Below are 27,500 nucleotides of genomic sequence, written 5' to 3' on the forward strand. Positions count from 1 at the left end.
TTCATGGCTTCCAGTCTCTCTGTGTCCCTCCTCAGGAACTCCTTGTCTCTCTCCAGCCTCTTCTGCGCCTCCCTCAGCCTCTCTAACTCCATCTGATATTCCTCTTTCCTCCACTGTAGCGTGTCCCACTCCTCCGTCACCTCCTGCCGCCTCTTGCTGGTCTTCTCCTCGTCCGCCTTCAGCCTCTCCTCCCGCTCTGCCAGACTTTTCTCCTTCAGCTCCCACGTCTTCTCTCTCCTCCTCTTTTCCTCCTGGTGTGCGGCCTGCTGTTTCTGCAACCAACCACAAGAGAACACAAGCACTGCTATAAATTAATATAATCAAACAAGTGGAACGGACCGGGCTCGAGCGGCACCATAGTTCGTTGTGAAAGGAGGAAGCGGCGGTGAAAGTGAACCTGCAGAGTGGCCGCCTCCTGCCGCTGTCTCTCCAGACTCCTGTGTTTCTCCTGCTCGATTAGGGAGGAGGGGCGGGATGAGGAGGAGGACGAGAGCGAGGAGGATGACGAGTGTCTGGAGGAATTGGCGGTGAGCCGCTCGCTCAGCGTCTGCCGCTGGTCCTCAATGTACGAGTCCTGCTGGACCACCACGGCCTTAAGAGGCAGGAGAAGAGGCATTAAAATGAAGGTAAAGTGTAAATGTGGCCTGTGTGTGTGTGTGTGTGTGTGTGTGTGTGTGTGTGTGTGTGTGTGTGTGAGAGGGTGTGTGTGTGTGTGGTATCTTTATTACTGGAGGTGTGTCTCTGGTACCTGCAGTGAAATCAGCAGGTCATGGAGATGTGTCACACTGTGCTGCACCTGCTGGAGTCCCACAGCGTTAAATTACATTGAGGTTTCAGCAATGACAGATTATTGTATTTTATTTTAAATCCCAGCAAGTTTGTAAACGATAAAAAAAACAGGAAGAGTTGGGTTCCGCACAATGATGCCAGCAAATTTGTTCAACTTTCATTCCGACATTATATTAATGCTCGCTGGGTATTTGACATGCTCGTTGGGTATTTGTCATCAAACACAGTGGAACAAAGTCACAAAAGGCAGGATTCAGATTACGACTGAGGACAGATCAAAATTAAACTAAGGAAGAATATCACATTTTTAAGGATAAAAAGGAGAAGAGACAAAACAAAAACAAATCTTTGGGTAAATTCAGTAATTTGGGGTAAAAAGCCTTCAGAGGGGAACTATTGCAGCGTGCAACGCGAACGTCACATCATGTTTGGTAGCTAGCTAGCTCGATAGTAAGATAACATTAGTTTGAACTAATCTCATGAATACAGTTATTCCCTTTTGTTGGTTCCTAACTGTGGAAACCATAATCTCGCTGCTGTTAGTGGTGCCAAAGTTTCTGTGTGTACTTTTTTTTTTTTTTTTTACCATTTTATTCAACAATAAGTACACCAATACAAGTCATCAACAACATTGACAACAATAATAAAACAAAAAGAAAAAAGAAAAACCTGCTGTCATATCAAGTCTGTGTCAACTGCCATAGAGTCCACTTCTTCCATTTACTGTCCATCCGTGATCCTGTCAGTTGTAGTCTGTGTGTCAGTCTTTCCATAATGTTTATTTCCCCCACTGTGTCCACCCAATGTGTCTTCGTGGGTAGATCTTCTGTTCCCCATTTTCTTGTAATGGCCTTTTTACCTGCAACCATGAGTATCTTGAATAGATATAAGTCCCTATCATGTATATCATTCTCTGTATACATACACAGATACATCAGTTCATGGTTAATTTGAAATTCGTATTCCAGGATATCTTGTGTTATCCTATGGATCATTCCCCAAAACCCTATTATTTTGTGACATTTCCAGAATACATGTGCATTGTTGGCTTCGAATGACCCACAAGTTCTCCAACATGACTTTCTTGTTTCAGAGTAACAATTTGATATTTTAGGTGTGATAAAAAAACGTATGAGATTTTTCCAGGAAAACTCTCTCCAGGCTCGCGAACAGGTTGTTGTCTTATGTTTTTCCCACATCTTATCCCTTTCATCTTCAGATATTTCCATGTCAAATTCTCTTTCCCATTTTTCTTTTATATACCCTGTTGTGTTTTTGTCATCCACCAATGCCTTTTATAATGTAGTTATAGTCCTAACCGGGTTCCCTTTATATGCATCAATCATTACTTATACCACCTTGTTCACGGATTGAACAGGAGAGAGCTCCTGTTCAATCCGTTTCCCATAATAATCCCGTATCTGTAAGTATTTGTAGAATTCCCACCAATTCAGGTCATATTTTGTTTTCAAGTCTTGAAAACTCCTTATCCTCCCTTTGTCCACCAGTGTGCACCATGCCGTAATGTCATTCTCTGCCCACCTTCTGAATCCCCACCGTGCTCAGCTGGTTTAAAACTGCTATCAAAAGTCACCCATTTCAATAAATTTGCGTTCTTCTCCGCCTTATTATGTCTAAGTAATTTGAACCATAATTCCAAGGTAAATTTTGTGATCGAATCCATTTGATTTTTAACCTTCTTAAATGTTTCCTTATCTCCGATTTTACTCTGTATCGGACAGGTTCCAAATGATTTTTCCATTTCTTTCCATTTTGCTTCATAATTCAGTTTACACCAACTATGCACATATCTTAGCTGAGCCGCGTGGAAGTATTCTTTTAGGTTCGGCAGACTCAGGCCTCCCTTTTCCCTCTATAGCTGCAGAGTTCTGAATCTCACTCTTGGCCTCTTTCCCTGACAAATGAATCTGGATATCATCCTGTCCCATGCTATGAATTGTGTTTGAGGTATCTCTATTGGTAATGCTTGGAACAAATACAAAAGTCTGGGTAATACATTCATACTTATTAATTCAATCCTTGAGCTAAAATCCAACGTTAGGGTGGTCCATCTATGTATATCTTTTAATAATTCTCGATTAATTTGATCATAATTTGCCCTATATAGTCCTGATAGGTTCCTAGTCACCTCTACCCCTAAATAGTTCATTTTCTTTAGATTCCAATTTAAATTGTATTTTTCCCTGATCTCCTTTGTTGGTGTATAATTGATAGTGAGCACTTGAGTTGGGTTAGGGTTAGGGTTAGTGGTTCAATAAAGTAGGCGAACAGGGTTGGTGACAAACAGCATCCTTATCTGGTTGATCTCTGGAGTTCGGATTTGTTAGATAGGCTTCCATTTATTTTGATTCGAGCTGTAGGTTGTTGATATAGAGTCTGAATAATCTGTATTGATTTATCATTGAATCCAAACTTCTCTAACACTGTGAATAGGAAAGTCCAATTTACCCTATCAAACGCCTTTTCGGCATCCACGCTAACCAGAATCGTGTCTCTTTTCTGTTTGTTTACTTGATCTATAATGTGTAAAGTCAGAGGATGATGTTATCGTGCAGCTGTCGCCCGCTCACAAATCCTGTTTGGTCCTCGTCAATCAAATCCCATGTAAAATCGTGTAATCGTCTTGCAATAATCAATGTATATACCTTGTAATCCACATTTAGTAATGATATTGGTCTCTTATTTCCGCATAATTCTCTATCTTTTCCCGGTTTAGGTATGACCGTTATTACTGCTTCTGTCCATGTTGGTGGCAATTTGCCTTTTTGTAATATCCAATTAAACGATTTGACTAACAGCGGAGACAGTTCGTCTTTGAATGTTTTATACCATTCCGCCGGGTATCCATCACTCCCCGGAGATTTCCCATTTTTTAATCTATTTATTGCCTCCACTAGCTCCTCTATTGAAATATTCCTTGTTAGGGTATCATTCTGTGTCTGTCCTATCTTTGGTAGGTCTAGTGTGTTTAAAAATGACTTAATCTCTGTTATTAATTGGTTCGTAAGGGGGTCCCTAATTTTATGGATTTGACTCGTCGCGAGTTGCTTACGAGTCCGTCTGGCTAATAATTTAGGCTCTCTCGGCCCTATCTCATAATAATTTTGTTTAAAGAACAGAATCTTCCGTTCCATCTCCTCTGTTAGATGTTTATCTATCTCTAGTTTTATGAGTTTAATTTTATTTTGTGTGTCCATGTCTGCCGAATTCTGGTAATCTCTTTCCAATTTCCTCAGTTTTTTTATATTTTTCATATACATTACTAATTTCATTTTTTTTTGCGCAAGTCGATTCCGATATTAATCTACCTCTCATAACTACCTTCAAGACGTCCCAAACCATCGTTGGCTCCACCATCCCATTGTCGTTCACCGTAACATAGTTCTGTATTTCCAATTTGAACTTGTCCTTCCTTTGTTCATTATTCAATAGGCCCACATTCAATCTCCAATTAGTTATTCTTCTTCGGTTACCGATGCCGATGTCAAGGCACAAAGAGTTATGATCAGACACATCTGCACACCGTATGTGACAATCTTTCACCATGTGAACATTTCCTGGATCCACAAACAAATAATCTATTCTAGAATGTACTTTATGCACCGCCGAATAGTGTGTAAAATCCTTCTCTAGCGGGTGCAGATGCCTTCATAAATCGACCAATCCTATCTCCTCCAATAATGCATCTACGTATTTCGATATTTGGATTTTGGATTTTTTGCGGCTTGTTGTGTCCATGTTATAATTTAAAACTACATTCAAATCCCCCCCACAAATTAGAATCCCTTGTGTTTCCGTTGCGATAACATCGAATAGTAATCTAAAAAAATGTTTATCACAGTCAGGGGGCGCATACACATTCACCAGAGTAACCTTCACATTGTCGAGCTTCCCTTTCACAATAATATATCTTCCCTCCCTAACGCTTATCTCTTTTTCGTATTCGAATTGTATCTGATTTGATATCATAATCGTCACGCCCCTTTTGGGACCTCCCTTAAAGGAACTACTGTACAGATTTCTATAACCGTATCTCTTAAGCTTGTCGTGCTCTACTTTGTTAAGGTGAGTCCCCTGCAGATATATAATTTAGGCTCCATCCTTTTTTTAACTTTGACATAACTTAGTCTCTCTTTTTGGGGGTATTCAATCCATTGACATTAAGTGACACCAGTCTAACAGTCGTACCCATCTAGTCCTAAGTCAATAACCCTATTAAGCGGCCTGAATAACTTTGACATAACTTAGTCTCTCTTTTTGGGGGTATTCAATCCGTTGACATTAAGTGACACCAGTCTAACAGTTGTACCCATCTAGTCCTAAGTCAATAACCCTATTAAGCGGCCTGAATAACAGTAGGTTGAGTAAACAAGGAACATTTACCATTGCATAACGTGCAATAAAACATAACATTAAATTATAATAATCAATAAAACAAAATACGACCTTCTTCCAAAAGGGGGGAAGTCGTCTCCCCCAAGTCCCGTTGGTAGGCTGAGGGGGAATCCTTCCTCTCAGAAAGGGCCCCTCCCTAGAACCGAAATCAAACCCATTCTGTAGGGTTCCTTTCTGTCTAGATATGTCCAACTCTGTCGTTTCAGTCTCTCTCACTCGGCATCAGTTACATTGTATTTAGCAGAGGTCCGTTGACATGCCTCCTATGCCGACCGGCTGGGTTCCGTGTCCCTTAAAACATCCCTTCAGGTCAGCGCGCCAGACTCATTTCCCTCGTTGAAAGCCCTTCAACTTCTTCTGGCAGCAGCCGCCGCCGCCGCCCTCCCCGTCTTGCTTCGGGTCATCTGTTGCCATTCTGCCCGGTCTTGTATCTTTTCCCTCTCTGCGGCCGCGTTGCTTCCTCCCGTGAGCCCCGCATCGTATCCTCTCTCCTCTATGTCTCTCGCCACGTCCTCTGCGCTGTCGTAGGTCTTGACTCCGCTTGGCCAGTGAATGCGCATCTTCGCCAACGGGGTCTGGAAGCGTATCTTTTCTTCCTTCAGTATTTTCTTTATGGCCCCATATGTCTTTCTCTTCTGAACCACTTCCGTTGCATAATCATAGTCGAAAAAGATCCTCTTCTCCCCCACGTGAATCTTCTTCTTCCACGCATGGATAAGCACCATTTCTTTGGTCTCGAATTGTAGGAAGTTAACTACAAAGTTCGGAGGTTGCTTCTGCGCCAGCGCCCTGTGTGCTCTCTGTATCTGGAGTGGAATGTCTTTAGGCAATTTGAGTTCGGTGGTTAAGAATCGTTCCAGGAACTTGCCTGTCGAATTCTCCTCCGTGCCCTCCAGTACGCCAAAAATGCATATGTTATTCCTCCTCGACATCCCCTCGAGGGCCATCATTTTTTCCTTTATCCTTTGGGTCAGGGCCGTCATAGTTAGCATCTCACTCTTTGCTCCTGCCTGCCATTCCTCCAGCTCAGCTATGCGCGTTTGGGCTTCCTCCATGTTGTCACGCTGCGTCTTCAAGTCAGCATTAATCCCTTCAAATTTACTTTCATTTTCTCTCTGGATCCTGTCAAACTCTTCCATGACCTCTCTCCTCACATCGCTTATCCCTTGTTTGACTTCTTTAACTTAATTTTTCACTTAGTCCAGTTGTTTGCTTATGGGTGTTAGCAAGTCATTCAGCTGATTTAAGTTAGCTGGCGCTGCTCCTGCCACGTTCCGCACTTCATTGTCGTCTTTTGATTCCATTTTCTTCCTTTTCTTTCACCTCTGACTTGGTTTTCTTTGTATATCCGACCTTTTTATTTATTCCCTTCCATATTAAAAAAACAATTTATTTATTTAAATTATGTTTTTTCAGGGTTTATCGTCGCCGAGTTGAGAGAGCTCTAAACTACGTGACCGTTCACTCCGCCATCTTCCGCCCCCCTCCTCTGTGTGTACTTTAAAACCCAACCTGTAGGTTGGGTCCAGCCGCCCAACCTACAGTGAGTGGCGGGAACAGACCAGAAGGGTGCGGCAGGATGGAAACAAAAAGTCTACACTCTTACCTCATTGTTTCTCTTCAGCAACATTTGAAGGCTGGCAGTGGCTCCCTGAGGACACACACACACACACACACACACACACACACACACACACACACACACACACACACACACACACACACACACACACACACACACACACACACACACACACACACACACACACACACACACAATTCATATTCACAGCACATTTCTAAGTAAAATAATAGAAAAAGGGGTTTTTCAACAGCTGAACAACTTCTTGGCTGAAAATAACAGTTTTGATGTCTTACAGTCCGGCTTTTGTCAGCACCACAGTACTGAAACTGTTCTTGTTAAGGTTTTCAACGATATCCACATAAACACAGACAGTGGCAGTCTTAGACTGGATCTCAGTGCTGCATTTGACACGGTTAATGGCATACTACTACGAGACAGACTGAAAGTATGGGTAGGACTTTCTGGCGCAGCACTTAACTGGTTCGAATCCTACTAAAAGGACCGACAATACTTTGTGTTGGTAGCTAATTGAGCTGACAAGTATGACATGTGTTCCACAAGGCTCAATACTCGGGCCTCTTCTGTTCAACATCTATATGCTTCAGATTATGAAAAACAACAAAGTGTTATCATAATTATGCAGATGACACACAAATCTACATAACTATATCACCAGGGGATGATAATCCCATACAAAGGCTGGCTAAATGCATTGAAGAAATCAACACCTGGATGTGCCAGAATTTTCTGGCACAACCAGATGTTGATTTCTTTTTTTTTATGTGCCAGATAAAACAGAAGTTATTGTTTTTGATCCCAAGGATGAAAGATTGAAAGTCAGCGCTCGGCTTCAATCACTGATGTTAACAAACCTCACACCAAGCCAGAAATCTAGATGTAGTTATGGATTCAGACCTCAACCTGAATAGCCATATCAAGACAGAAGAATATATTAAGGGTTAGAGGACTTATGTCTCAACAGGATTTTGAAAAACTTATCCATGCATTTATCTTCAGTAGACTTGACTACTGTAACGGTGTGTTCACAGGCCTCTGTAAAAAGTCAATCAGAAAGCTGCAGCTGATACAGAATGCTGCAGCTCGAGTTCTCACTAAAACCAGGAAAGTGGATCACATCACTCCAGCTCTGAAGTCTTTGTACTGGCTTGTCAAACAAAGAACTGACTTTAAAATCCTGCTGCTGGTTTATAAAGCACTGAATGGTTTAGGGCCTGAGTATGTTTTTGATCTGCTGCTTCCTTATGTACCATCCCGACCCCTCAGGTCGTCCGGTTCTGGTCTACTTTCTGTCTATTTTCCTCTCTATTGTTTTTATTTCTAGTGGCACAAAATTGCACGGTGGTGTGCACACGTCATGAATACGACTTACTTTGTTTGCATAGTAAGACAGTAAGGTTACACAGTTAATCAGATATTTTGCTGATGAGAACTGCAAGGATTAACCGCTGGCTCGGAATCCATTTTCTCCTTTGTTCATTGGGTGCACTTAGTGACACCAAGATTCAATCTTGGAACCAAATGCCTCCATAAATAATGTATTGTGGAGACGCAAATATAGACAACACACACACACACACCTTCTTCAACACGCTGTCTGACTCAGTCCTGCGGAGGTCTAGTGATTCATCCCCCTCTTCCTTCTCTCCATCTGGGGACGGAGAAGAAAAGAGGAGCTGAGAAGTGAATCAGGTGTTTTTTGTCACAGCAGCTGACATGTGGGATAAACAACATGAAACGGCATTTACGCAACTGCTGACCAAAAGTGTCAGGTTATATATGCTTCCCCTAGGGCAGTTGTTCTCAACTGGTGGGTTGCGACCCATTATGGGTTGTGGACCTGTTTTTAATGGGTCACGGGACTTCGCTTGGAAAAAAAAAAAAAATTGGAAATTTTAATAATTTCTTTTTTTTTTTTTTTTAAATCCTTTGGATTTGTTTGGAAGGGACTTTTATGCAGAGCAGTGTCATTTTTTTCGCTAGGTCATCCCGCCCGCCATCTTTTCAGCCGGCCGTCCCTCTGACATTGCCGGCCCAGACTACATTCTGTGTTCCACAGAACACGTTAAATTGACTCTAGAACTTAAAGTTCAGAAATCACTGACTTACTTTTATACTATTCCTCGCGATCTGTGTTCACACTCATGGTTTCCATACCCAGCATGCAACACTACTGATCGCGATCTGTATTCACACTGCTAGTTTGGATGTTTCTTGCAGGTTTTCAGAGCTTTTTGGCGATTTTAGGACATTCTGCCTTAATTTTAATCCAGACACCGGCACTCCGGCAGACTTGAAACGTACATTTAAGTTTCATTTTTGGGGCACTGTTATCACGTAGCCTCTGACATGTGTCAAGAGTAAGAGGCTCAGACGAACAGACGGAAGAATCCGCTCATTTTTCAAAATAAAGCCGGCCTTGGTTTTTTTGTTTCTTTTTTCTCTCTTTCTGTGCGGCCTGATACCAAGGGGACGTTGCGTCACTCGATCACAGACAAAGACGTTTTTGAGCGTGATTCAACAGCATGGTACCAAAATGTAAATCCCTTAAAAGGAGTATACTGATATTGTTTTTTATTCCCATGTGACTATTATGCACCTGGGCTGCAGAGTTAGTTTAGGTTCTGTTACTTATGTTTGTGTTATGCACCTTCAACACCTCTACACACACACAATCACACAACCAGCATGTAACACTACTGTCTCCATACTATCTCAGGTTCAAACTGCACCATCTTTTCATTAAATACATTGGAGATGTTGAGAATGTTCCTCGATTTGGGTCGCGGCTTGTTATTCAGGGTGATGGTAGGTCCCGGAGCCAGACCAGTTGAGAACCACTGCCTGAGGGAATATTATTAGAAAACATTCAATAAATTTTCACTGCTTTGCCGATGATACTCAATTATATCTATCGATTAAGCCAGATGAAATCCATCAGGTCGCTAAACTTCATGCGCGTCTTAAAGACATAAAGATCTGGATGATCTGTAACTTTCTGCTGCTGAACTCTGATAAGACCAAAGTTATTTTACTCGGCCCAGAACACCTCAGAAATCAATTATCTAATGATGTAGTTTCTCTGGAAGGTATTGCTTTGGCATCCACCACCATTGTAGGAATCTTGGAGTTTTATTTGACCAGGACTTGTCCTTTAGTCCACATATAAGTCCACATATAAAACAAATTTCAAGAATTGCCTTTTTTCACCTACGTAATATTTAAAAAATCAGGTATATTCTGTCTCAAAATGATGCAGAAACTTTAATTCATGCATTTGTTACTTTAAGACTAGATTACTGTAACTCCTTATCAGGCTGCTCTGGTAAGGCCCTTGGGTCTCTCCAGTTGATACAAAACGCTGCAGCTCATGTACTAACGAGGAATAGAAAGAGAGATCATATTACTCCTGTATTAGCTGTATTAGCGTGGTCCATGCCTACCGCTCATTATATGAATATTTTTGTTATATTTATGTAATTTGCTGCAACTCCGTTACGTTGCTCATTCTGGTCACATGACATCTATTGCTTCTGTCCATCCTTGGAGAGGGATCCTCCTCTGTTGCTCTCTCTCAGGTTTCTTCCCTTTTTTCCCTGTGAAAGGGTTTTTACTATCTTTATTTGAGGGAGTTTTTCCTGATCCGATGTGAGGTTCTGGGACAGGATGTTATGTGTACAGATTGTAAAGCCCTCCGAGGCAAATCTTGTATTCGTGATTTTGGGCTATACAAAATCAACTGAATTGAATTGAAGTGTGTTGTGTGTCTCACTCTTGCTGCTGTTCATCTGATGACTGTCGAAGCCTCCGAATGTCTCCGCTCTCCTGGGCAGACAGACCGGTCCCACGCTGCCCCCTGTCAGGCCAACTGGAGCGCTGCAGCCTGCTCCACCGATGCCGCTGCTGACTAAACCGTGCAGGGTCTCCACTAAAGAGACACGGGGGGACATCGACCACATAGTTTTCACAAATGTTCCATCACGAGACGGGACCCTCGTTAGCCTTGCTCACCTTCTTTTAGGGCGTCCTTTATGATTGGGTCTCCCCTTGTGACGTCCTCAGGTGTGGCCATAAACAACATCCGCTCCCTGACTGGTGGGTTTGTGTCGTCGGGAGCGGGACTACAGTTACCCAAGTCCCTGAAGATGTGGACCTTCTCCTCCAATAAAGAGAGGATCTGCTTGTCCTTCTGTCGCAGAAGCTCTAGAATGAAAAAACAAAAGAATGGATGAGTGATGCACATTGAGCAATAGAATATAATATTTTGGGTGCGAGTGGAAGTGTGGGGTGTACCTCGGATCTCCTTTGCTCTGTTCTCCTGCTGCCTCCTGTCCTCTTCCGTCTCACTGGGGACTCCCTCATCCTCGTCTTTCTCCCTGTCAACACACAATACATGTCACCGTCTTACTGTTGTTCATCATTTCTGTTCTTTCAGAAAACCTTTTTCTCACTCGATCAGTGGACCTGGGAACCCATTTTCTTGTTGGTCTCTCCATCAAAGACCTTACAGTTAATGCACTCTGATCCTGTGTTGTATCACTTGGCTGTTGGGAAGAGCCTATTGCTTCAATTACATTTGGATGATCGTATCTTTTTATGACAGATTTGGATTCATACATATTTTTCTCTGATTCCATTTCTTCCCCCTTCTTCTCTCTTGGTTCTTCTCCAACCAATTTTGAGTTGGTGTGGTGGCTTTTCTACATTAGGTCTTTGTGCATTTGTGATCTATTGTGGTCATATATATATGTTTTCCTGCTTATCTTGTCAGTGGCATTATGTGATGATTGTGGTTTCTGATTAATTAAGTGAATTCACTTTGTAGCGCGACCTGATTGCTTTATGTGGGTGAAGCTTAGGTCCAACCTATTCCAATCTATTCAGGACCCACAGGTCCTGAATAGGTTGGAAACAGCGGGAGTTGTTCTTTTGTTGTTGACACATGTGATGGTAAAACAAACAACCAATAAGAAAGCGTTCCTAAATCAACAACCCACTACTTTGTGATTTGTGATATTCAACTTTATAAATAAAAGTAACTTGAGCTGCGAGGTCTGAAATGCAATCATCATTTCATCCATCCAGACGAAACAGCAGAATAGATAGCAGCATGAATTGTCTGTGATATAAGAAGAAGGGGAGAGAATTCAAAGGTTTTTTACTTTTTGTTCAAACAAAACATTTTAGAGTTATGCTGGAACACATGTCTGACACGTTTTGTTTAAACCAAGGGTCGGCAATCTGCGGCTCCAGAACCGCATGCGGCTCTTTCGCACCTCTGTTGCGGCTCCCCTGAGGCTTTGGAAGAAGAAAAAAATGACTTTTTTTTCAAGTGGACAATCTTTCAAAGGAAAATCCCCTTTATCTTGGAGTTTGAGGTGATATTGGGTCACTGAAAATAACATATAAAGTTTAAAGTTTATTTTACTAAAATGTGCATCACACCTTGTTGTCGCTGTCAAGCAGCTTCCGCTGCAGGTGGCTACTCATGATTCACGGAGCCCCGCCCTCAGTAAACTATCAACAGATGAATAAAAAAAGTCACGGAGAAATGCAGAGCGGTTAATTCTCCGCGGACGTATTCATTTGCTTTCACTGCTGTCGCACTTGTCTGTTTAATAAGTGGCGAGAAATTAGCAAACAAAACATCTAATGTTGAAAGACTATTATAGAACAAACACACATCATCTGCTGAACAGTATCAAGCTGCAGATGAGCAGAGAAGAGAAATTTCTCAACTGCTGCAGCAAACTGAGCAAAATAAATATACTTTCAGGAAGTGGATCAAGTCTCCAAACTGAACTACTACTGATGTTGGTTCTGCAGCTCATGAGACAGTGAAGCGTCCAAGACAGATCCGACCTCCGTTGCGGTGCTCTAGCCTAGCCAACACAATTGAGTTTGATAGTTATAACAGTTAAAATAGCAATGTAGAGAATTGTCTTTATTCTTGCTCTATAATTTCATAAATACAACAAACTAAAGTTTTTGTACATATAATATGGCTATATATACAACTTTATAAGCTGTGATATCAAACTTATTGTAAGTCGCTTTGGATAATAGTGTCAGCTAAATGAAATGTAATATCATTCTAAAAATAGCTTTTGCGGCTCCAAACACATTTATTTTTGTGGAAAAATGGGCAAAATAGCTCTTTGGATAGGAAAGGTTGCTGACCCCTGGTTTAAACAAAAAGGTAAAAAGAGTACTCTCCCCTTCTTATTATATCACAGACAATTCATGCTGCTATTCCACAACCCCCACTAACCTGTACTAATATTAGTATTAGAGCCAGGCATAAGGGGGATTTTGCGTTTCTGGAATTAAGTCAAAATGTGAATTAAGTAAAGATTTCACTATACGTGGTAACAATAGTCTTATGGATAACTTAAACCTATGAATAAAAAGTTTCATTGTCCTCTTATGTCCAGTGAGTGGGCTTTCATCCCAAGAGAACAGCGTTTTGACCCTGTCGTTTACATTGAAACTTAAGTACTGACTGGAGCTCTGACTCAGTTTGGTACAGTAACCATAAGTGTGCTGTATCCTCACATGCAGTGCATGGCGTCCTGGATGATAGCCCTCCAAGTGTTGCGCTCCTCCTTGCTGCTGGCTAACACCTCCACCATCTCTGGTCTCTCTATACCAGCCGTGATCAGGAAGAGACCTGCAGGGAGACACCGCACTAACTCACTCTTTCATTTCAACCCAAATGCACCGGTTCACATCAACACAATCACAGGCTCGTCCGTGGACGTATACAGTGCAAAGAAGAGGAAGCCTGACCTCGCTCTTCATTGGCCACTTCTCTGACTATCAGGTTCTGCAAAGAGATGACTGTAGAGCGCTGGTCCTGAGGACAAAGAGTTCCAGGTCAGACTAAATCTTTATAAGAATATATATATATATATATATATATATATATATATATATATATATATATAAACAAGAGCACTGCAACTACATACCAATGAGGCAAAGACATATTTTTGGTCTTTTTCCTGGAGAAAGATCAACACGTCCGACAGGAGCATGGCCTGGACATCTGCAACACAAAAGATTTTTGTAACATTCTGTGTTCCGTTTGAGTCGAATCTGCAGAGCAAAGCAATATAAGCCGCGTACCTTTGAGGCGTCCGGTGGAGTTCTTCAGCTGCAGCGCTCCGTCGTGCAGCAGCCTCCTCCCTCTGATCAGGTCCTCTTTAGCAAACATCTGGCCACTCTTCATCCTCATGATGGACTTGCTGTCGGTGCGACTGGAAGATCACAGAAAACACACTCCACTTTGAGCCTTTTCGTCCGCACTAGGGATGGGCATAATTAATCGACGATCAATTAATGGATCGTTAAGAATTTCGTCGGTGACATGTTTTCATCGATAAAACTAATGCATGTTGTGTTGCGAAGTGTGATGGTGTGTTTACGTTGCGAAATATTCGCACGAGTAGATTACATGTAAAGTCAATGCACAGACACGAATGGTTGCGACCGGGCGGAATGACACGAAAAAGTGTTGCCAATATTTGCCTTTTCGCTTTTTCGCCAGAGTTGAAATGTTCGCCGTCTCCGCCGTCCTGTCATAGCGGAATTCAACTGGCTTCTGGTCCGCCTGAATGAGCACTGGAAGCGGCTTCATTCAGACACTCGTCCTGGAGGAGGTGTGCGACTACGGATGATTTTATGAACCCCGACACAGGGCGCTTGATGTTCCGATATTTGTGGTATTTCCACAACAAGTATAATTCAGAAATAGTTGTTGATATCCCATGGTCAATAACGGAAATGAAAACTGTTTTACAGTAATGTAGCCGGATCAGTTTAGGTAAGGTGAATCCCGTTATCGTTCTATCCCGCTCCACAGTCGTGCATCTAGGCGAACTTTAGCTCATAAAAAAGAACGAGTCGTGCTAAGCTGCCAAAAAGAAGTTTGTCGCTGAAATTTCAGTCAATTATTGATGCGGCGATGTTTTATGCCGAACTAGTTTCTTCAGAGCGTAACAGGATATTCGTCCCGAGTGGAGGTGACAAGGTGCTCAGTGTTGCCAGATTGGTAACGGTGTAGTATTGTACCAAAGTCTCAAAATCGTTGTGTTTGGAGGATAATTATCGTGCATCTAGCAACCCTGAGATCGGTCGACCAATGACAGTTCCTCTCTACAGTCAGAGCTGAAGGTGAAACATAACATACTGTTTCCAAAACTTCTAAGGGCCTAATAACTAGTTTGTGAAAGACCCAGAGAGACACAAATATCCAACGAGGCAAATTCCGGACGTTTTTTGAATCCCTACCGGACGCATTTTTTAGGTCTTGAAAAGAGGACATGTCCGGGAAAAAGAGGACGTCTGGTCACCCGAGGTAACGGGGCTTAAGCCACGCCCCTTTTGTTAATGATTCATCGAAAATCGATCGTTAATTCTCCCGACGATCGATTAAGACAATTGCATCGAATGCCCATCCCTAGTCCGCACACTGCGACAAACAAGTACATTGGTAAAAAAACACAAAGCACTGAGAATAAGGTTCCAGCTGATCCTGCTGCTTCTGGAATCTGGAATCTTTCTTTCTCCAGAGAGGAGAAAATAGGGAAGCATGAGATGGCTATTGTATACAGAGAAGTGTGGCTCAATGTATATTTATTCTCATGTGTTCATTATTTCCGCCAAGAGATCATGTATTTGGGTGCATCTCTGTGTCTGTCCATGTCTTATCTCTCATACTGCTGGACCCATGGGATGTATGTCAGAAAACTGCATATTAGTTCTGTGCATTTTACCATCACAATCTGAACAGCCCTGGGGAGCTTAACTGCTGATCTAGGATCTGATGCGTACAGTGTGTAGTCTCCAGTCGGACTCATGTACCTGTAGACCTCTCTCAGCTTCTGCTTCTTCTCCTGCTCGTTGACTTTGCTGTCCACAGCCGTGATCAGCTCCTTCACACAGCGCAGACCTTCGCAGACACAGCTGTGGTCTTGATCGGAGTCTGTGAGAGGGGAGAAGAACCGCATGAGGCATATTCAACATGTACCGAACACGGTGTCTTTGAGGGACTTGTGGCGAGTCCTTTGTCCTTACCTTTCGTGTGCTGCAGTATCCTCTGGATGAGAACGGGATATTTGGTGATCCTCTGAGTGACCAACAGAATGCACTCTGGGATACTGAGTCTCCGCACGATGCTGCTGCTCATTGTTCTCTGCACAAACACAAACACAAACACACACACACACACACACAGTCAACTTCACAATCTAATCCCATGCAGAGGAAAAATGCGCAACTTCAGACGAGCGAATGCCAACCTTGATGAAAGCCTGGAAGCGCTTGTCCTTGGCGTGCAGGTCTTTGTAGAGGTTGACGGCTTCGTTGTGACGACTGCAGAACTTCCCGTAAACCTTCTTCATGCGATCAGCACTGCAGCCTGAAAACTGGATTTAAAAACACTAGATGTTTACCATTTGCAGTTCTATTTAAACTTCTTTGAAGGCACCCATTGAAGGAAATGGCCAGATCAGATTTTATCTTACTTAAATCATTTATTAACTAATTTAATGTGGTACGAGGATTGACACAAGGCCCATATAACAGATAAAGCAGATATTTTCCTGTATTTATGCACTCTGGCACCTTAATTACATTCATAGTTATTATTATTATAATTATATTCATAATAAATTAGAAAATGGTCGAATTAAGTATCACTGCTGTATGACACTTTCAGAAATGTCTCTTATTCAGTGGCTGGCAACAGCTAAGGCGTATTATTATTATTTTTATAATATTTCATAATTGTGTGCAAATTTACCTGCTTTGAAAATGATACAATTAGTATATCATGCCGAGTTAAGATTTGACTTGGATTGGTGTTTCCGCACACATTATTGCAGATTGTATGAAAGAGTTTGTCTCCTCTCTCCTACAATCTCATACATCAGGGGTATTCAACTAATGTTCAACAAGATCCAGTTTTAGAATATGTCCTCATGCAAATGTCCAGAGCATCACAATAAGGTCCAACTTGCGCTATGATTTAGTATCAGTATATGATGTGATTTAGTATTGGTATATGATGTGTATTGAAGTAGCCAGCAGTTCTTTCAACATCTGTATGAAGTAAACAACTGACTGTCAAATCAAATAAAAAAATAATATCTCAACAACATGTATTAACAGTTTTCAAATTTAACTGGATGAATTATAAACACTCTAATATAAAATAAATATTATTCTCTGATTTCAATTACAATAAGAGCGGTATTTAACAATGGAAAAAAAACTGAAAGGTTTTCCTTAAATCAAGTACTCATGTAAAATGTGGGAGGCACTATATATGTTATTAAAACCACTTGTTTCAGCTCTATAGTCTCTGTTGATATTATTGGTTTCTGATCATATTGGCTCTTAGATTCTGTTCCTTCATTTGGAATGTGAGTTGATATTTTTGCTCATAAGGGTTGTGCTTTGTCTCGTAGCAAAGCTTCACATTGAGCTTTTAGTAACCATCTGAACACATGAGACATACAAGTTTTGATTTCAAAACTCGTATGTCTCATGTGTTTGAAGAAGAATGAACATAGAAGAGTCTGGTTAAAGACTCTGGTTAAAGACTCTGTCCAACTATCAGATGCTATATTCAGAGCAGCGCATGCGTTGGTCTCTGCAGCCTCTTTTTTCCCAGCTCACCTGGTTGAGCAGGACGTCCCCAATGCTGAAGATGAGGAAGCCGTTGTTGTTTTGTCCCTCGGCTGCTGAAGCTCTCTTTCTCTCCAAGAGCAGGGTGAGGAAATGTGTGTGCGTGTCCAACATGTCATCCAAAACTGGGAAAATCTAGAGAATAAAATATGATTGGACTTGCTGTTAATGTGTGTAGCTTAGTGATAATTTGCTTATTAATTATTCCGGTGTGCATGTGCAGGTGAAAGTGCTTTTGAGCACATGCGTCACCTTGTCCAGAGTCTGAGTGTCGAGCTGCAGCTCCTTCTGAAGACCTTTGTAGTAAACTTCAGACATGATCTTTAGCGTCCTCACATGGTGGAACTCTGTCTGGTACAACTCTGTGGAGAGAAGGGACTCTTATCTTATCGTCTTCACACATAAACTTCATCTCCCTGCCAAAATGAGTAGCAACACTTTTGTCTTTACCGTAGATGACATCTTGTTTCTTGATTTCGTCTTTTTTCAACGTTTTCAAGAACTTCTTGTCCACTGTGCCACTCCATGAATCGGCTTCCAGATCTCTCGTGTCACACTCAAACTCTCCCATTAGCTGACTGTCCATCATCTCCGTACCTAATGGTTAAAAGGGCACATGCAGGAATCTGAGTCAACGTCATAGACAGAACCTTCTGTTGATCAGCTCATATATAAAAAGGTGACCTGAACAGCTCGCCCCCTGGTGACTGGCTGCAGTACAGGTCACAAACCTCGCCCTGTCCGTGTTAACGGACAGTACATGGGTAAAAAAAATAAATAAAAGTACATATCAAATAATGTTTTTCCTAAGATTTTTTTGTCATTTAAGGATTTCTTTTTTGATAACGTGGTTTAATAAGTAATGGTTATAATAAAACATTTTAAGCAATAAAAAGGGGGCGTGGCATCACGATTGACAGCTTTAGTTACCGGGTCATGGACTATAAGTAGAGTAGGAACGATGAGAGATGATGTAACTTTAATACTCCATCACTGTAACTGTTTCATACCGTCACTGACTGTGTCACTAACTAATTTAGCAACATTTCCACTAGTTAGCCAGAGCTGTTGGACTGCCGTGTGGGTTCGTATCAGATAACGTTTCTTCCCGGAGCGGCAGTTCGGGCGGGATCTCGACACACCACCTCCCTGATCACACATACTGGCTGCAAATGCCCAAGATGGGCCTTTCATCTGGAATATTTTGGCTTCATTTTTTTTCAGTGAAAGGAAATGTGCCACGTCATCCATTTACATATACAGAATATATACAGTGAATGTGTCCGACACACAAAAACACCCTACAGTGTGGATGAACGCTACCTTCATCGGTGAGGGACTCAGTCGAGGCATTGACTTTGCTTCCCTTATGGAGAGAGTCGGTGGACTGAGACAAAAACTTCAGGCCTTTCAGTGAGACTTCATCCAACCTGCAGGGAACAAAACCATGAGGTGATTGAGTTTCTATTAGGTCCACTGCCTACAAAATACAATCACAACCTTTAATTTAACAGCATCCCTTCCGGCTGCTTCACACCAACACAGGAAACATAAAGATATACCAGGGCAATAAAATAACAGTAACAATCATCAGTGTTTTGATGCCATATTGTATACCAGTCATCCTGTAACTTTATTCAAGTCACTACAAAGAACACAGAGGGAAAATATATATTAAAAACAGACTGGGAGCAAAACATAAAGAAATGTGTTCTTTGTAGGGACCTAAAGGAAGTCACAAGATGACTGGTATATAGGATGGCTGTTATAAGCACACCTAAGTAATCTAATACAACACAACCGTTCATATAATTATCATGACAGCATAGTGTGAGATTTGTTTACCATCATACATAAATAATAGTGCTGGGCAAATTTCAATCGTTTAACAGCGTTGACTATTTGACCATGCGTTCACTGCATTTTAACTGCATTCGGCGTCTTACGGCTCTCCCAGTCCAGCCCACAGGAGGTCAATCAAAAATGAAAAATAAATAAATAAGATGCACGCCATGAATGCAATACAAAGACACTGCTTTTACATTTGAAAACTTGGAGCCTCTGCAGGCTCTGCGTCCAGATTGAAAATTAATTGCGCATGCGCAAAGCCGCTGCTGATCAGTGAGAGATCCTCTTTCACCTGTCCATCTCATTCAACCAGACTTTAGTGCACTTGTTCAAACCAACATAGACTGGACTTTTCTCACTGAGTAAGAGTAAGTAACTGAACTGAACAACATGAAAAGGACTTATTGCTTTTGCATAAAGTGAATCAATTGCCGGTTGTTAGAAAAATTCACTCGACACCTCGAAGTAAAATCACAAAAAACAGGAACATTTATTCTTCGAAGAAGGGACAGAGTCAGAAGTACAATGTGACAAGCAAATTGCATCTCCAAAACTGTGCGCCGAGCCCGGTCCACAGTATCATCTTAAATACATATGTTTATCAATGCACAAAAGGCCCACATGACATTTTATGGTCTCTTCACAGTCATAAGATAATCAGGTTCGTCTCAACCTAGAAAGAAAGACAGGCGCCTATATGTTTAGACTAACAAAGACACTCGCCCCATGACTTTATCAGGAGATGGTGTATAGACGTTGCCATGAGAGAGAATTCAATGAAAAGTCACTGATCATTTATAACATCCACAATGATTAATATTAAAGATAAAAGAGTAAATAATGTTATTTTTCCCAACACCGGTCTTTAACATACATCTTTAAGGTAAGCAACAAACTGAACATGGACAAAAGAAGGAGTGGCTTGTTCCCAACAGGGACCCTTACTACTGAACAGTACCTGTTCAGATAAAAAAAACAGATTCATGTACTATATATGCATGTATGTTAACTTGCTGTTGCTTCAGAGAGCCTGTTATATTGTTCTGATAACATTACTTTAAAATAAAAGCATGCAATACATTAGTTTTTACATCATTATTGAATTTGGCGCATAATGTGATTAATCGCAGAAAAAACATGCGATTAATCATTTACATTTTTTCAACTTTGCCCACCCCTAATGAATAGCAAACTTTTTTGATGAGCTATGTGTGTGAATCCTTGAGAGGATCTCTTTTTTAACCTGCAGAGTGACGACATTTTGGAATATGAGGAAATTTTTCAGGCCTGCTTGAGCGTTCAGACTTGGCTTTGAGATTCACATTGGACAAAGTTTGGGTTAGGGTAAGTCAGTGGTTCCCAAACTTTTTCTGTCGAGCCCCCCTTTGATGATATTGGAACATTGTTCAACCATCTTAAATGAAACCATATTATATAGTGCCTTATCTTTACAGTTTGGGAACCACTGGGTTAAGTGTCACATTTAAGTGTAAGTGTCACAATCAGGCATTGGGTTGTGATAGTTAAGGTCAGGGCAATGCATTGTTTCAAGATAGATACATTGGTATGGGGGATGTATGTGTGAAGTTTCTCACCCAGCTATGTTGCTAGTGGAGATGCTCTTGGCCAGGTTGCTGTGCGGGTTGAAGAGACTGGGGTTTCTCCATGGGAAAATCACGGGGAGCTGATCATCAGGAGTGGTTGCTGTGGACCAGCGTTCCCGTGACGAGGAGGAGGATGTAGAGGATACGGATGATGCTGAAGATGTAGCTAGATGGGAACATCAAAGTGTACATTTTGGAGTTGCTATACCAGCCATCGATTATAAGGAAATTTAGATTCAGAATTGACCACAGACTGAAGGGGCCGTAGTTGTCTTAACGTTGCAGTTTTGAAGCAATAAATGAACATCGTGCTGTATTGAAGAACACTTAAAACTAGAGATTGAGACCATAAACTCATATTTACAATGTTTACTGAGGGAATAAAGCTTGCTCTTACATTTACTCCTCATGTTAACAGCTGACCCAGGAACAGCATCTGGCACAAGCGACTGCTGCTAGAAACAAAGGGGAAATGTGAAAAACTACAAAAAAACCTACAAGCTACAACATGACACTGATGAATACTGATCATTAATTGAGTTCCTTTAAACCAGTGGTGTCAAAAATACGTCTCGCAGGCCGCTCCGGCCCGCCAGGGGGTCCAGTCCAACAGATTTTAGACCAAAATTAGCAGAGCTGGGATTCGAACCTCTGCTTATAAGACGGACATGCAATCCATTGATCCACAGTCAGATTTGATGTGAGCACTGAAATTATTGTGTTGGAAGTCGTTAAAAATGGATCACGTCATGAAAGTGGCGTCACAAACGTGTCACAAAGCGAGGGAATCTGCAGAGGAGAGCCCAGGCAGATGAACAGTGGACTAACGTCTGAATTTTTGGTCTTTATGTTTATAGTTAATTGTTGAAAGACTTTAAAATAAGGTTCATCATCTAAAAACCTTCACCAATGATTTAAACATAGAGAAAAATTGACGTTATTCATGCATTATTATGCTGTGATTTTACTGGTCCGGCCCACTTGAGATCAAAATGGGCAACATGTGGCCCCTTCACTAAAATGAGTTTGACACCCCTGCTTTAAACAAATCTTTCTGTTTTGCATATTATCTTGAAAGATCACAGATGCTTTTTGATAAATAAGTGTCAGATCTACCTTTGTTTTGCTCTTTGTACAGACAGACAAACTCTCTCTGCAGCACTTATGGACATGGGCTCCACAGTCTGCAAACAACACATTATGATCATGAGAAACAAAACATTTTTAACTTCTTGGTTTTGACATTCAGGTGAAAGAGGTGATTATTTGTAAATTTAGCCCATTAAAATCCGACCAATGGACAATAGCTTACAGTCAACGATTTTATTAAAAAAAATGTTTTATTTATTTCTAAATCAAAATCCTTCAAAGCACAAGCTAGAAAGACTGCTAGATACTCCCTCAAAAAAAAAACAGACACCAGGGGCACACTTGGCCTCGATAAAGAAATGCTCTCCATGAACCTGCTGGTTCTTGAACTGGAGACACAACAAACCTGCCTTTGAGAGACCAGGTCTACAGTAACTGGAGGCTCTGTCAAGTCGCTATAGAACTCCGTAGATGCGCTCAGAGGGACCGTTAAAAACCTTCAGGGCTGTCTTGCTGAGCCTCTAGCTGGTGACGAGTGCCGTGCAGCCAGCAAAAATCACTCAGGACCAAAACAAAGAGCTGCTTGGATGACCTGGAAAACAGAGTTAACCGCCAGATAATAAACATCCCCAAAAGGGAGTAAAACAGACCGTGACCTGATCCGCGTTTATGTCCACCTCATTGATGGGAACTCTAAGCCCCGGGGAAGAAAGCTCTACTTTTGACACACGCACACGCACACGCACACCCTTCCTTCCTTCCTTCCTTCCTTCCTTCACGCTATCGCTGCTCTAGTAACTATGACGATAACAAAACACACAGACACACTGGAGTGATGCAACAGACTGTAAGACTGGTGGAGAAAGTCAGCAGAAGGCCCCTCCTCTCATCCTACCATTAATGGAACATACTGAGATGCACGCAGTCTACAGACACTCAGAATTAAGCACAAAGTCTGCAAGAAACGCTGTGACGGCACAGAGACTGTGGCTGTGTGCCTTTCTGTCTCTTTAAATCTTTGACTTCCTGTTAGTTCCTGTAGTTCTTTTTATCTACATTCTCACGATCACCATGACAATTGAGACATAGATACAAACTGTTTGTTCATTTGAATGTCTACATCAGTGATAAGGGACACGCCTCACGTGCCGTCAAACCAGACCCAAATTGAGATGTATAACTCACGCTGCCATACTTAACCTCCAACTCTTCAGATATGAAAGCCGTATTGCTCGGCCCGCCGGGAACCAGAACCCAGGCCTGAGCGGAGCAGACCAGCAGACCCTGCTGCTGTACATTCAAGGGTTTTCTAAAAAGTTAACAATCAGCCTTTGTCCACAGGCCAAAGTCAACATCAATGAAAGATTTCTGTCCTAACTTTATGAGCTTCAGTCACGCAGTATATGTTTAGAAGGACAAGGATGGGAGGAGGAAAAGAGTTTCTGTATTATTTCTATGTTTTCTTTGTTTGATAACTTTGGTTGAGGAGCGATGGCATATTGATTACTGTAATACAAGTAACAGCTAGTCTCACTTAACTTATTATTATTTAAAGAAAATGAACCTTTTAGCAACCAAAATCAAAATAGTCACCGGCTTCCGCTATATTTGGAAATGTATGTGTTTCTTTTTTACAAACTCTGTGGACTAATAAGGCTGAAGGATTGATTCCGTATCTGGTTTCCTAGTGTGACACATGCAGAGTTAAAGGGAAATGAGGGACACATCACGGTGAAACTAGTGAAGGAAGAGACTACAAGAGGAAGAGGTGGCCATAGATGAGGAGGAGGAATGAAAGGGGGAAGAAAGAGAAGGAGGAGGAGGTAAAGAACTAAATGGAAGGAGAGAGGGGCGAAGCGCAAATGTTCTTACTGTTGCATAGGAAAGTTTCCTTGTTGTGCAGGAGTTTGATGCAGTGCTGGCAGGCCGTTGACGGAGAGGGGCTAACTGCGATGAAGAGGTGACCATTTGTACTCTTCTTTTCTCTCTCTTTACACTCCCGCTCCCTCTCCCCTTTCCTCTCCTTCTCCTGGAAGCAACAAAAAGACATGGAAAATCAAATTAGAGAAAATATTTAGGGACTTCGACTGTTTATTGATTCTTTTTAAAAGATGTTGTTTTTGGTCCTTGCTTTCTGTCATTTCATCATTATTATATTGATTTAAAGCTAAGGTGGGTCATTTTTTAGTGACAGTTTTGGAGCGAGCGCGGCTTGCTACTCCAATCCAAGAGTTGTTCGTCTATTTTGTCTTCCAATTTGAACACTTTCAAAAGAGTATTCCGCAAACCAATGGGTGTGTCACAGTGACGTCGTCCACTTCCTATAAACAGTCATAAAGTCTTGATTGCGTTGAGTCATTGGCAACAGGGTCAGCGTGTCCCAATATATCCTGAGACATAGAGAATACCTTTGAGTGTTTTTATCAAAGACACAAACACTTCTTAACACGCCAGGTCCTTACAGCGCTCACATCATCACAGCTGTGGCGTTTGCTGTTTAATGAGTGGTACGTGTCGAAGTGCGCCAGTGATCAGTCAACGTGCTGAATCGGGCTCCAATGTCAACGTTATGCATTCCTCCTTATTGCACCCTGATGCCATGTGAGAAAACAACTATGGTATGTGTCCTCTATCTAATTAGTGCCCCAAGCAGTGCCACCAGTATTATTAATGGTGGCACTGCTTGTAAGAACAAGCCTTAGAGCTCCATTATGTCATCTTGATTTCCTTTGATGTAAAAACTCACCACTCTAAAATGAGGATGCACATGTTTGACAAGACAGTGCCCTGAGTGGTATTTACGACCTTGCATAAGGTCCGTTTAAGAAAATATTATTAAATGCTGGGGGAAGTGTGGAGAATTCAGAAAAATTCCATGCTTATACATTTCTGGAGTTTAAAAAATGAAGATAAACTTTGAAATTAAAGTGGTAAATTTACAAGAAAAAAAATCGAACTTAGCACACCACGTCACCTCATTCAAATCAGTATATTTGTCTTCTGATCCAGTTCAGTCTCTTCAAAGTCCGACTGTATATCCAATATGGTGATTCTGGGCTAAAATCACAAGCTCGTCATAGTTGATGAATCTAATTTCGAAGTATAATTTGGAAAGGTCACCCGCTGCCAATGTAATACAGGGCACGTGTCTGGTCTGATGAGGTGGTTCCATCCTTGCTAAGTTAAGCTGGTCCTTGAAAAACACTCTGAATTATCTGAATTAATTAAAAGAAGTGAGCACAGCAGCGACAGAAATGTCATGGACTTAGTAAGCCATCTGGAGGGAATTAAGAAAACCTCAGAGCTGTTTCGATGATGATGCTGCAGGAACGACAGGACCAATGAAGACACAATCCACTCTGTTGTGTGTGAAAAAACACCTGATGGCTCTCAATCATACCAGCGGTCATGAGGCTGGTCACGTCTGTTACTTCCTCGTAGAGATCCACTGCACACACAGTATAGCTGAAGGACACTTGGCGATCATCAAATTGGTTTCATTCGTTTTTTGTAATATACGTTTGCTTTTGCTACAACTGATGTCATACAAAATATTTGAATGATTCTGCATAATAATTAGCCGTGTGCTTTTGTTTGTATTTTTCATGCTAAGGGCCTGAGGCGTTTGTTTTTTGGGGTGTCAGACAACGGAATAAATTTCTGTTTTTCGGGCCTTCGGAAACAACAGGTACTCCCCTTCTCAACATTCAATAAACAAACAAACAACAAACACATGGCAGCTCTCTCAACAACCAAATACAATACACATGGTGCGCAGGGCTCAGGTCGCCGCAGGTGTTCTCACCTTGCTCTTCTTGGTCATCTTGCTGCGGATGTAGCTGAACGTCCGGCTGATTTTAGGTCCACCTTTTGTCTCAATGTCGCTCCGCAGAGGGCCTGGCTCCTCCTCTGAAATACTGACACACATACACACGATTGAAGCCGAGCCGCTTTAATAAATATAACAAAGTCTGCTCATTTTAATTGAATGGAATATTTTTTGCTCTTGAGTAAATTTTGTTACTTCTATCTGTGATAAAACACGGTACTTTTTATTTATTTTAGTTACTGAACTGGGGCCACCTCCAACCAGTCAAGTTGCAGTTCACATCCAAGTCCAACCAAAATATGATCACATAAATTCATCCTGTTATTTGTGTGAAATTCTCATAATTAGAATATGAAATATCTTACTATATCTTAAAATGTGGCCAAAAACCTGTTTTATAAAAGTCACAGTGACTTTTAACCACCGCATTCAGATCAATTCATGCCAGAGCGACAACCTCCAGTACTGAAAAGTGAAGCCAATGAAGTGCCTTGCAAAAACAAGTCAAATTGTAAAACAAGTCTATGAGAATATTACTCTACTTCTCTTTTGATTTATTCTCTCAGTAAACATTCATGTTGACAACAGTTTATGGTTTCAATCTTTGTCAATACGTCTTGACGTTCATTTAGTAAATGATGGTCCATTTAGAATCAAAACTTTACTTCATGAAAGTTAATTGTAACCTTTTTGGTCGCCAAAAATGTGTTCGTTTATACTGAGCTCCACCCTCTCGTGTCTTTTTAGGCTTCAAAATCCTAGTCCTTATATTGGCAAATAAAGATTGCATTTACTTTAATGTATATGTTGAAATTATTTTTAGGTGACTTCAGAGTGACTATGTCCACTTCTTATAAACAATCTATGTTTTATCTTTAATTTTAAGAGGACATTTGCGACAAATTTGATGAAATCAACGCGTGCCTGAGAGCTTGTGTATATGAAGATATGACGGCGATGAGGTTACTGTGATCTTGACTATTGACCACTTTAGAGGCACAGATCTTAACCAATTTTACAGTTTGGAGCCACTAGGTGGGCGAACAGGAGAACATGTTCGGACGCGTGTTCTGCAACAACAAATCCAATATTCAGGTCGATGTGTATCCTTTGGCCATTTATTTCATGATAAAACATCAGCAGGTTGACATGAGTACGGTAAAAAACTATTGTGCTTCTCATCCACACACACACCTGTTCCCATCACCCGGCACTTCCTTTCATGCCCTCTTGAAGTGAATGTGCCATCCTGTACTCAAATAAAGAAACTACGTTCACCCAGTGCTTCTATCACATAATAAATCCCATTTTGGCTCCAACAACCACCAAAATCAAATCAAGCTTGTGCCAAATTCCCTACCGGTTGAGAGCTATTGCTTTCATGCGAACAATCCTGCTGTCACCGGTACAGAGGCGGGAATCAGCTGAATTAGGGAACCATTCATTAAATTACAGTCTGCATTTGGAAAGTATAGTCTTACGCAGTGAACTTAAAATGTAATAAGGCAGAACAATTACCAACAATACAGTAAAACTATTTTGGCCGTATCAGTTTGTCCTTCTTACCTGTATTCCAGCGGCCCGGAGTTACTGGAGAATGCGCTGCCCCCTACAGGAAGTAAAGAGGACA

General features: G+C 41.4%; 1 protein-coding gene across 6 annotated transcripts in view; it reads right to left on the bottom strand.

Annotated features, from left to right (window-relative positions):
• The window catches only part of LOC137804753 (A-kinase anchor protein 13-like), a 126,952-nt gene that overhangs the window by 6,509 nt on the left and 92,943 nt on the right, over positions 1-27,500 (bottom strand). For 5 of the 6 annotated variants that reach the window (XM_068604120.1, XM_068604117.1, XM_068604118.1 and 2 more), the window contains 25 exons: positions 27,437-27,479; positions 25,847-25,958; positions 23,914-24,070; positions 22,069-22,136; positions 21,350-21,407; positions 20,944-21,118; positions 18,824-18,930; positions 17,951-18,097; positions 17,753-17,862; positions 17,492-17,635; positions 16,111-16,236; positions 15,887-16,004; positions 15,674-15,794; positions 13,937-14,067; positions 13,780-13,856; positions 13,598-13,664; positions 13,364-13,478; positions 11,102-11,184; positions 10,820-11,011; positions 10,581-10,736; positions 8,389-8,459; positions 6,812-6,856; positions 749-799; positions 398-592; positions 1-272 (listed from right to left, as the gene is read on the bottom strand). The exon at positions 1-272 is cut by the window's left edge and continues 10 nt beyond it. In XM_068604120.1, the coding sequence (XP_068460221.1) occupies positions 1-272; positions 398-592; positions 749-799; positions 6,812-6,856; positions 8,389-8,459; positions 10,581-10,736; positions 10,820-11,011; positions 11,102-11,184; positions 13,364-13,478; positions 13,598-13,664; positions 13,780-13,856; positions 13,937-14,067; positions 15,674-15,794; positions 15,887-16,004; positions 16,111-16,236; positions 17,492-17,635; positions 17,753-17,862; positions 17,951-18,097; positions 18,824-18,930; positions 20,944-21,118; positions 21,350-21,407; positions 22,069-22,136; positions 23,914-24,070; positions 25,847-25,958; positions 27,437-27,479 (2,941 nt within the window). The remainder of the gene's footprint in view (positions 273-397; positions 593-748; positions 800-6,811; positions 6,857-8,388; positions 8,460-10,580; positions 10,737-10,819; positions 11,012-11,101; positions 11,185-13,363; positions 13,479-13,597; positions 13,665-13,779; positions 13,857-13,936; positions 14,068-15,673; positions 15,795-15,886; positions 16,005-16,110; positions 16,237-17,491; positions 17,636-17,752; positions 17,863-17,950; positions 18,098-18,823; positions 18,931-20,943; positions 21,119-21,349; positions 21,408-22,068; positions 22,137-23,913; positions 24,071-25,846; positions 25,959-27,436; positions 27,480-27,500) is intronic. The other variant, XM_068604116.1, reaches the window with a different exon arrangement.

The sequence above is a fragment of the Clinocottus analis genome, unplaced genomic scaffold (assembly GCF_023055335.1).
Source record: "Clinocottus analis isolate CAN_PGR_092001 unplaced genomic scaffold, fCliAna1.0.p SCAF_61, whole genome shotgun sequence".
NCBI classification, from domain to species: Eukaryota; Metazoa; Chordata; class Actinopteri; order Perciformes; family Cottidae; genus Clinocottus; species Clinocottus analis.